Source organism: Pipistrellus kuhlii, unplaced genomic scaffold, assembly GCF_014108245.1.
Source record: "Pipistrellus kuhlii isolate mPipKuh1 unplaced genomic scaffold, mPipKuh1.p scaffold_m20_p_22, whole genome shotgun sequence".
NCBI classification, from domain to species: Eukaryota; Metazoa; Chordata; class Mammalia; order Chiroptera; family Vespertilionidae; genus Pipistrellus; species Pipistrellus kuhlii.
Window position 1 is genome coordinate 3,988,617 of NW_023425521.1, and position 10,999 is coordinate 3,999,615.

Consider the following 10,999-nt stretch of genomic DNA (forward strand, 5'->3'; position numbering starts at 1 on the left):
TAGCACAGTGTCTGGCAAAGGATCAAATGTAGAATGACTGCGAGAAATGACTTGAGGTTACCTGCTCATTTATTGAGCACCCGCTATAAGTCGGTGTCTGCGGTAAATACATCGTGTGAAGTGCAGAGAAGCAAAAGCAATACACCGGCATGGTCTTAAAGCAGGTGGCACGGAATCAGGGAAGGTTTCCTGAAATCTGAGTATTGTTAGGGGAGCAGTTTGGGAAAGGTGGGAATTCTGGACACAGTCAGCAGGTTCCTGCTTGAAAGCTGCGTGGGAGTGGGAGGTGGAATCGAAGTTGAGCTCCGTCCTGTTTAGTCATCAGCTGCTTGACTTTGGCCAAGTTCCTGAATCTCTCCGAATTTCCCCAACAGTGAAGAAGTCTGTTAAGAATACCCACCTGCCAGGGTTCTGCAGAGACCACCTGACAGTGCCGGCCAAGGTGCATTCCATTTAGAAGTTATAAGACGCCCAGGCGAGTCACTATGGAGCTACGGGGTTCTACGCTCCATACGCAAGAGCGCGAGTTTCCTTGGTGAGCATGCGCAGTGCGCCCGCGGCGCGGCCCGTCAGGCACTGCGTTAGGCGCCCTAGGGGTTGGCAGGACCCTGACCCCAAGATGGCGGCGCCCAGTGAAGTGGACGCGCCTGCCTCCGGCGAAGGCAACGCTGTGGGCTGCTGCTTCGGGTCCTGGCTAGATGGACGGTTGGAGTCGCTGGGAGTGGACCGAGCTGTTTACGGCGCCTACATCCTGGGTGTGCTGCAGGAGGAGGAGGAGGAAGAGAAGCTGGACGCTCTGCAGGGTATTCTCTCTGCCTTCCTGGTGAGAAGCCCCAACTCATTTCTGGCCAGCCCCTGTCAGTGCTTTGTATCCCCGTCCCCCTGCCGGAATCCCAGAGGATGGGTGGGTGTTACTGGGAGAGGAATGCTCTTCTTGAGTTCTGGGCCATGGGGAATGCGGCTACTCCCTATCCAGGGTTTGGGGAACCAGGAAGGTTATAGGTCCTTAGAGAGAGGAATGGCTCTCTCGGATGCCTGTGGGTGAGTATTCGGAAGGCGTTGAAATGCCTAAATCGGAGTTTTATCATAAACACCTAACGACCAGCTTCATTCCCATCCGTTGACGGTGTGGAGTAGGGGATGGGGGTGAGAACCGGCTAGCGGGGTAGGGGGTTTGGGAGGGAAGAGAGAAAGTGCTCTGGGCGTCTCTATCCTGTAAGAGGCAGTGCCCAGGACTGTCCCAGGACAAAAGCCAGTCTGGGCTCCTAATTTGGAGGTAGGAGTCCAGAAAAGGTAAGCTCACGGTAGAGGTCTATTCACGCCGAGGCAAAACTGAAGCAAATATTGTGCTTTATCCTTTATAGTATTTACAAGTGCAATATTCATTGTTGTGTTTGGGGGTGGGGTGGGGGAGTGAGTTGGAGTTGGAATAAAAGATCAGAGTTTTTAAAAAGAAAGACAAATTTGGCACATAGCCTCTTAGAGGCAGATTCAAGAATTCAGAAATGTGTGCTTTAAGCTCTGTTTAAGTAGCCACCAAATTGTCTGCTTTTTCTTATTTCTGCTGCCTTCAACTCTACTAACACTCACTTGGTGAAAGGGTAGTTTATGGAGTAGGTACATGGTTGAAATATAACACTAATGCAGCTGTCCTGGGACCTTCTGGCAAGGGCCCCAGAGCAAGCTCTCATGAGACTGACTTATTTTTGGGAAAGCCTTAACACAGCTTGTGGTGCAGCTCATAAGTTCAGTGGAAATTCAACACAGTAGAATAAATTCTTTTCTTGGACCCTGACATTATAGGTTGTAGAGGGAAGGAGTAGGAGGTAAGCAATTTAAGTTAGTTTTTATTTCCAGTTGGGAAGTTTCTAAAGAACCTATGAAAAAGAAGTTGAAGTAACTGGCTACCCCTTGGTACCAACTTCTTGACCTGTGGGTTTTTTTGTTTTTGTTTTTTGTTTTGTGTGTGTGTGTGTGTGTGTGTGTGTGTGTGTGTGGTGTCATTATTTGGACCTGTATGTCTGCCGGTAAAGAAGGGCATGGATTTGCCTTAGACTATTAACAGTCTCTTGGCATGAAAGTGATAAACCTGGGAGAAGGTACTGGGTTGGATATATTGGCCAAAGAAGATTTCACAGAGGAAAAGGTTTTGACGTAGGCAACAGGTTTTTGCTCTAAAATCCCGAGGAAGACTGAACTGAGCCGGTGGGAATCCTTTCCTCTGGATTGTGGCAGGATGAGGTGGGCGCCCTTGACCTGGCAGGTGTGGATTCTGGGACTCACAGATTCTGCGTCCAGAGCTTCGAAAGAGAAATATACTCTCTGTTCTGTGGTTCCCAAACCTTCTTCGTGGTTTCTTCTCATCACCAGTGGTGCCCTCTGCGTAGGCTTTGTTCAGGTTGAGGGTTCTTTAGGAAATTAATTAATTGGTCTACTTTTCCACTCAGGAAGAAGATTCCCTTCTTAACATATGCAAGGAGATTGTGGAGCGATGGTCAGAAACTCAGAATGTTGTCACCAAAGTGAAAGAAGAAGGTAGCTCTGATGTCTTGCCTCTTTTGTGTTTACCTGTAACCTTACAGCTGCCAGGGAGAGAGTTTTCCTTTTTCTCATTGAAGACTCATTTTCCCTGAGGGAGTTTAACCTGGCAAACAGCTTTAACTTTTTAACTTTTCCCTTTCCTACGTTTTCACTTCAGCTGACCATAATTATCTTCATTGTGGTTTATTTTTTTCTTTTTCTTTTTAATTCTCTTTACAGATTTGCATTGCAGGCATAGGATTGCCTTTTTTTATATTCTCATTTTATAACACAAATTGTGATTGGTTTTTTTGCTTTATTCAGCTAAACCCTTAACCCTTTAAAATGAAAAAAGAAATGAGTGAATTTACTCAGCATTAGGATGCAGAAAACGCATATAATTAAAGCCAAACTTACTAGTAAAGAGAATCTATTCTAAACTCTCTATACTAGTAATTCTCAGTGTTGGCTGTATTTTAGCATCACTTGGTTTACTTTTAAAAATGCTAGTGCCTGCTGCTCCACATCATGAACCAATTATATAAACATCTTTGGCATTGAGTCCCAGGTGTTGGTATTTTTTTTTTAAAGTTTCCCCAGATGATTCTTTTTTTTTTTTTTATTGTCTAAAGTTTTACATGTGTCTTCTTTTACCCCAATTGTCACCCCCAACCCAGCCATTCCGACCCCAGGCAAGCCCCCTCCCCCTCAGTGACTCTGTCCATTGGTTATGCTAATATGCATGCATACAAGTCCTTTAGTTGCTCTCTAACTGTCCCCACCCCTACCACTTATCTCTGGATCTATTCTTGTTCATCAAATTATGTTGATCATTGTATCCCACATATGTGTGAGATCACGTGATATTTATTTTTCTCTGACTGGCTTGTTTTCACTTAGCACAGTGGTTGGGGAAGCTTCAGCTCTCGAGCCACATGCGGCTCTTCGGCTCCTTGAGTGTGGCTCTTCCACAAAATACCACGGCCTGGGTGGGTCTATTTTGAAGAAGTGGCGTTAGAAGAGGTTTAAGTTTAAAAAATTTGACTCTCAAAAGAAATTTCAATCGTTGTACTGTTGATATTTGGCTCTGTTGAGTTTGCAGACCACTGGCTTAGCATAATGCTCTCCAGTTCCACCAGATGATCCTATTATGCAGCTAAGCATGAGAACCACTACTTGACACCATTCCTTCTCCTTTGAGAATGGAGAACGTAACAGTTGATTTTCTTTTAAAATAATCCAAGAACCTCACCTGGCATAATTATCACCATGGAAGGGACCAGCTTAAGTTGATTTTAAGTCTGAGGTCTCTGGGTTGAGAAGGGAGAAAGATGCATGGTTAGAGGCTTAATTTCCTATGGTTTTTGTTTTGTTTTGTTTTTTGTTTTTTTTTAAAAATATATTTTATTGACTTTACACAGAGAGGAATTGAGAGGGACAGAGAGTTAGAAACGTCGATGAGAGAGAAACATCGACCAGCTGCCTCTTGCACAACCCCCACTGGGGATGTGCCTGCAACCAAGGTACATGCCCTTGACCGGAATCGAACCCGGGACCCTTCAGTCCGCAGGCCGACGCTCTATCCACTGAGCCAAACTGGTCCCGGCTCCTATGGTTTTAATGTAGTGCTTTTCAACCTCCTTTTTTTTTTAAAAAAAAAAAAAAAAAAAAAAAAAAAAAAAGCTAAACTTCAATATAGAAAACAAGTAAAAGCAGGGCTGCTCTGATAGAAGACAGATACAAGACCCAAAGCCGGCCTGCATGGCCTCACCTTGCTTTTCTCAGCGGCACCTCCTTTGAGCCCCAGGGCTCTCGGGAGTCAGCAGATGCCATTGTCTTTGCTGGAAGCACTACCTGGGTGGACTAGTGGTTCGGTGAGCTTGTTTTTTCTCACATACAACCTTGTTGTCCTCTCCCCCTTCCACCACCTCCCAGACGAGATACAGGCCATCGCTACTCTGATTGAGAAACAGGCGCAGATTGTGGTGAAGCCCAGGACGGTGTCAGAAGAGGAGAAGCAGAGAAAAGCTGCCCTCCTGGCCCAGTATGCTGATGTAACGGATGAAGAAGAATATCCTTTTTGGAGTCTCAGCACCATTTCCTGTGGCTCAAGCCAGAAGCATTTGCTGGTTTATTGTGTGCTTTGGGAGGCTGCCAATCCCTCTCTGTAGCTTAATTTTCTCTAAAATGGCAGTGATCTGTGGCCTTGTGTGGGTGTGAGGAATGAAGTTGGAATAGCTGACACCAGACTTACATATTTTATCACATAGTTAAGTATGTTTCTGAAAACTTCAGTGTAAAACAAATAATGCCTTAGTAATGGACCGTTTATATTGTGTTATTAGAAAATAAGATATAGCTGTGGTTCTTTACTTCTCTGTGTAGTAACATGTAACTTACTGCACAGAAAGTTGCATGTCACTTTATAGTCTTTACTAGAGGCCCAATACATGAAGATTCGTGCAAGAATAGGCCTTCTCCTGGCTGCTCACACCGCCTTCCCTCTGGCCAGAGCTGCCTTTCCGCCTTCCACCTCTTGCCTTGTGTCAATTTGCATATTCCCACCTTATTGGCTGTGGGCACCACCATCTTTGTGAGGAGTTATGGTCAATTTGCATATTCCATCTTTATTATACAGGATTTCTTTCACAGTTGTTAAGGAAACTGATGCCCAGCAGATGGATGGCTAATCAGACATTCATGTAGTTAGTGGTAAAGCCAGCACTAGAACCTGGATATTTTGGGGTAACGGATTCCCACATTTGGAGGAGTTTCATTTGAATCTTAAACAAAAAATTCCAGTGACCACATAGTTAAAAGTGAGACTGAACCCCCGAGTGACCCCAGGAGAAGCCTGGGATTTGAATTGCTGCTGCGTGAAAAGAAAGTGTTGCTGGTAGGAGCAGGTTTGGGTCCCTGTGACTTTGACATTTGTTTAGGAAAAGCTTAAGTTCACTGTGCCCTCTTGAATAGAGTGGACATCGTACCAGAAATGTAAGCCGCCTAATGAGTTTAGGAAAGAATTCTTAGGCTCTTTGGGGCCAACTTCTCTTCTAGTTTTGCCTCTTGATTTTTCTTGCTAGGTTTGGCAGAGCTATGGTTCTAGTTACCAAAGCTCATTCCTTGGGCTATAAAAGAGTGTTTTTAAGTAATAGTTTTTTTTGTGTTTTTTTTTAAAATATATTTTATTGATTTTGTACAGAGAGGAAGGGAGAGAGATAGAGAGCTAGAAACATCGATGAGAGAGTCATCGACCAGCTGCCTCTTGCACACCCCCTACTGGGGATATGCCCACAACCAAGGTACATGCCCTTGACCGGAATCGAACCCGGGTCCCTTCAGTCCCCAAGCCGATGCTCTATCCATTGAGCCAAAACGGTTTCGGCAAGTAATAGTTTTTTGAGGGACTTTTTAAAATGCAGATTATAGGGCTCTACCTACCAGAGTTTCTGATTGAGTAGATCCAGAATCAGGTCCAGGAATGTGCATTCCTACCAAGCTTCCAGGGAGTTTTGAGCACCACTGTTGTAGAGGTCATCTCTTCATCCCCTGGCTTCCACCCACACCAGCTTAAGTTTCTCTTCAGCCTCCAAGGGAAGGAACTTACGGAAGCTCTGAACAGTCAGTCTTCCCTAGGTTGAGACTTCTAAGATGACTCCCCTGGGTTACTTCCACATCCCTGACAGTGGCCTTCCATTCACGGCGCCTTTCCTGCCCGTCAGCTTATTGACTGTTTTCTCATGTTGGGTCGGGATGTGCTAACCTGTTTTCCATCCTATTTTCCTTAACATCACTTACCGAAGCAGGTGAGAAGGATGAGTCAGGTGCCATCACAATGAACATCGGTTCTGACAAACGTATCCTTCTCTGTGCCCATCCCATGTGCTTCTACGCAGAATGCTCCTGGGGATCAGTTTTTATTTTGCTGTCATTGCTGGGGGCACTCATGTCAGGCCAGCATGTAAGTCCCATTCCTAGTACCGCTCTAAGTGGTCAATTTAGCAAGAACTTGCCCCAGAGAAGACATACTAACATGTACTGTGAGGGGTGAGCTTTGAGGAAGGATTTCTAAGGGAAAATCAGAATCTGCACTCTCTTGATAAAGCACTAGTTTCCCAGCACTGTGGAAGCAGTTAACATAACATTGACGTTTTGGTCTTTGTCCTCAAAGACCTTATTTGTTGGAAATAGAGCATAAATACCAAATGCTTTTAAGCTAAAAACATGGGTGGGCAAAAGTAGGTTTACAGTTGTACATACTCAAAACACAGAGTTGATTCTTTTTTTAAATCCTTACCCAGGGATATGTTTTTACTGATTTTAGAGAGGGAGAGAAAGAAACATCAGTGTGAGAGAGATACATTGACCAGTTGCCTCCTGTATGTGCCCCAATCTGGGATTGAACCTACAACCTGTGCACATATTTGCCATGACCAGGAATTGATCCAAGACCTTTTAGTTTGTGGGATGACGCTTCAGCCAACTGAGCCACACCAGCGACTGCCAGAGTTTATTTATTTATTTTAAAATACATTTTTATTAATTTTTAGAGAGAGAGGAAGGGAGAGTGAGACAGAAACATTGATGAGAGAGAAACATTGATCAGCTCCTTCTGCACACGCTTGCTGGGCACGGAGCCGGAAATCTGGGCAGGTGGTAATTGAACCGGTGACCTCTTGGGGCATGGGTCCAGACTCAACCACGGAGCCACATTGGCTGGGACAGAGTTTATTTTTATATTATTATTTATTAGTATTACAATTGTTAACCTACTTTCTCCAACCTGATATGGACAGATTGAGACATATTTGCCTAGGAAAGTTCCTAAGAGCAGAATCACTTATGAGAAGCTTCCCAGAGAACATGGATTTAGAAATCCCTCTTCATAAAGGTGAGAAATATGGTGGATTATCTGGGAGACCTGGGTAGTTTAGAGAGACATTTACTTTAAAGCACTGAAGCAGAACATTTTTTTTTTTCTTGCTAATCCTCACCCGAGGATATTTTCTCATTGATTTTAGAGAGTGGAAAGGAGTGGGGGGTAGACTGTGAGAGAGAGAAAATCGATATGAGAGACACATCAGTTGGTTGCCTCCTGCATGTGCCCCCACCAGGTACATGAAACCTTGGTATGTGCCGTTGACCGGGAATAGAACCCAAGACCCTTCAGTGCATGGGCCAACACTCTAAATATGGGTCCACACTGGTTAGGGCAGAAAAGTTATGTTTTAAGAGCAGAGAGGAGCTTGTCTGGTAGTAACAGGTTATGTTTGTAAAGTCATAAGAAATGAAGGGTAAAATTTTTGGCTGGGTATTTTCTAACTGTGGCTAAACTTACTATTTTATAAGTTCAGAGTTTGTAGTTAATAGAACATGGTTTCATTAATGCTTTAGTGGCCTAAGAAAACGATATAATAAGATTAAACAATTTATTTTACTCTTCAAGCATTTTAACAATGTCAAGTACATATTTTGCCATTTATATGAATACTCTGTTCACTGAAACTAGCATAGATACTACAACAATATTCTGCCATTGAATGACAGGTACTTATTCTAGAATAACATTTTATTTTCATAAAATATTTAGATTTAGATAAGTCTGAAATAGATTTTTATTCTGAGGGTTAGTTTTTAACTTTTGTAATGATAGTTGTAGGATTTCCCATTAGACCAAAGATAAACATAAGGATTAAAAACAACAACAACTAGTAGAAAGTATTCAAGACTCAGCATATAGAATGAAGAGAGAGAGCAGTAGCTGGGCCTGTGTGACCTCTACCTTCATCCCTTAACTCATTGTAGTTCTGTTCCGAAATACCAACTTGGAAGATGTCCTCAATGCCCGAAAACTGGAGCGAGACTCGCTTCGAGATGAGTCCCAAAGGAAGAAGGAACAGGACAAGCTGCAGAGGGAGAAGGACAAATTAGCCAAGCAGGAGCGCAAGGAAAAGGAAAAGAAAAGGACACAAAAAGGGGAACGAAAGCGATAACCGTGGTCAACTCTCTTCTTTCTCCTCGTGAACGATCAAAGGGAGAACTGGTTGTGCACATGTGTAATTTAAGAGAAATGAGAGAACATGGCAGAGTGGTTTCTCAAGGCATTTCCCCTTTTGTTTACAAGGTCAAAAGGAAAATCACAAACACTTGTAATTACAAAATGTGCCATGTTTCTGTGGTGTGAGTATTCAGATTGTTGTAGCTGATATTAGTACCAAAGATATGGAGTGAGGGCAACCTTTATATTTTAGTACCGAGGTCCTGTGCTCCTTTTGGCCACTTTCAAAAGTCTTCCCTCACCTTGGATAAACAGCAGGAATATTCAGAAAGTTGACAGTTACAGTTTTTATCCTGAAGGAGCAGAATCATGACAACTCCTTCCCAGAGATGAAATGTGGGAGTATAATTTGCTTCAGAAGTACTATTCACTCCTAAATGTATTAAGACTCAAATAGAAAGCTAATGAAGTCAGACCTTATGTTGCATGGCAACAAACTAGGAAAATGAGAAGAAATTTTTTGATGGATGTTCTAGATTAGAGAATTAAAATACAAATTTACCCTATGGGAAGAAAGGAAGTATCTTTTTAAAGTAACAATAGTTATAATTTTCCTCTAGGTTGTGATTTTAAGAAGGGTGTGTCAGTATTGTGTGCAAGGATATCATTATTAGCTAGATTTCTCTTGATTGCTAGTAGAGATTTTAGTCCTGATTTGCCCTAAAACATGAGAATGAAGACCTGATAATTACAGGTTTAGAGGAACTACCTTTTCAGGAAGAAACACTGGAAATCTCTATTAACACACAGAAATTTAAGAGTGTACATAGTAAGTGCTCAACGAATTAATTGAATGAGTGAGTGAGTGGGAAAATTGCCTGGGAGAGTCAAAAGTGAGCAGGAATTCTCTATTTCTACTTTTGTCACAAATTACATTCAATTTTAAATCAGGTCTTTCTCCTTCGGGCAAGATTGTCAAGCAGTCTGAAGAGAACAATTTCTCCAACAAAACAAAGTAGATATTTTATACCAGGGGTCAGCAAATTACTGCCTGCAAGACAAAGTTGGCCTAGTCTGTTTTTATATGGTGCAAGCTAACAATGGATTTTGTTTTTAAAGGGTTGATAAAGAATATATGACAGAGACCTTATGTGGCTTGTAAAGCCTGAAATATTTACTATCTGAACCTTCAGAAGAAAAGTTTGCTGACCTCTGTTTTATACCATTGAGATTAACAAAAGTTTTTACCTTTGTGCAGAAAGTAAAAAGAAGCATGGTTAAGGAAAATATGTGTTACCACTATACACTCCTATAACCGTGGCATTCACAAAATTTAATAACCTTTTTAAAAAATAAACTTTATTTAAAGCAATGTCTTCTGACTTATTCTGATTCTTTTCAGCTACCTTTGGAGATGAATGCTGTGCTTAGGAATGTGCTGAATTTTACCTTATGCTTGGCCCTAAGAACTTCTTCTACAAGTAGAACTTGCTGAAATCCATAAATTCTCTGCCTCAGTTTTCCTGTTTGTGAGGTTGAGTATTGGGAGATCAGAAAGATTACCTTGTATATTGGGGAAGTCAGTAAATTGGCTTTGAAGTACTGTTGTAATCTTAGAGCTTTATGTGGCAGTAGCAATAGCCTGTGTCTACAGATTGTATATTTTAGTAAATCCTTACTTTAGGTTGATTCTCACCTTGATTGGGTCTCTGGAGCAGTGTTGGGTTATATCCATGGACCCCTGAAGGGTACTTGTTTCAATCTGCTATAACAGCAGTTAATTCTTTCTTCTGGGATGTTATGTATTAGTTTGGTGTCTATGATCAGTGGTGTTTGGCTGCATGGCCAGTCTTTTTATCGTTTGCTATCTACTCTTTTAAAGTGGTATGGCACAAGCCCATTTAGACTATGGCATGTTGCTCTTTGGGTTCTTTGTGTGGAGTTAAGCAGAAGCTTCCATGGTTTTTGAATAGAGCCCCAGGCCTGACAATTTTTGGAGCCCGTTAATGTCTTTTGGCTCAATGTATGTTAAGTGTACACTTGAACTAATGTTTCAACAGAAAAAAAAGGTCAGCTCATTAAGCTTTTTTTAGTTCATTAGGCTTTAAGTTTATTCATTTAACTCAAGAGCTAATAAATCTTTACATCTAAAATGTTTATTATTGCAAAGGACAACTTTTAAACAATATCACATGGTATGATTGATACTTTAAAGCCACATTTGGGATTTCAATCATAATATTAATTCCCATTCAAATGGGAAGAACAGATATAATTCAAGGTAGTTTTCAACCACCTTTATAAAAAGTGCATTTCCTATTTTTAAAAAATCTTTATTTTTGAAAATATTCATATGTCCCACCTTTTCCCTCATTGACCTCTTCTGGCCTGTTACCCCAAGCTTTCACCACTCTATTGTCTGTGTCCATGGGTTATGCATTTATGGATACAAGTTCTTTGGTTGATCTCTTCTCACTCACC

General features: G+C 42.0%; 1 protein-coding gene across 1 annotated transcript; it reads left to right on the forward strand.

Moving 5' to 3' along the window:
• Window positions 1-578: 578 nt before the first annotated feature.
• Window positions 579-9,890, forward strand: CCDC43 (coiled-coil domain containing 43). Its single transcript, XM_036451012.2, has 5 exons — window positions 579-823; window positions 2,448-2,535; window positions 4,456-4,591; window positions 6,319-6,377; window positions 8,326-9,890. Exons 1-5 carry the CDS (start codon window positions 620-622, stop codon window positions 8,511-8,513), a joined length of 675 nt encoding a protein of 224 aa, XP_036306905.1. The 5' UTR covers window positions 579-619; the 3' UTR covers window positions 8,514-9,890.
• The last annotated feature ends 1,109 nt before the right edge of the window (window positions 9,891-10,999 follow it).

Coding starts and splice junctions, on each gene's coding strand:
- CCDC43 (XM_036451012.2), top strand. CDS start 620: ATGGCGGCGCCCAGTGAAGTGGACGCGCCTGCCTCCGGCGAAGGCAAC. Junction 2,536..4,455: donor CACCAAAGTGAAAGAAGAAG/GTAGCTCTGATG, acceptor ACCACCTCCCAG/ACGAGATACAGGCCATCGCT. Junction 6,378..8,325: donor GAACATCGGTTCTGACAAAC/GTATCCTTCTCT, acceptor AACTCATTGTAG/TTCTGTTCCGAAATACCAAC.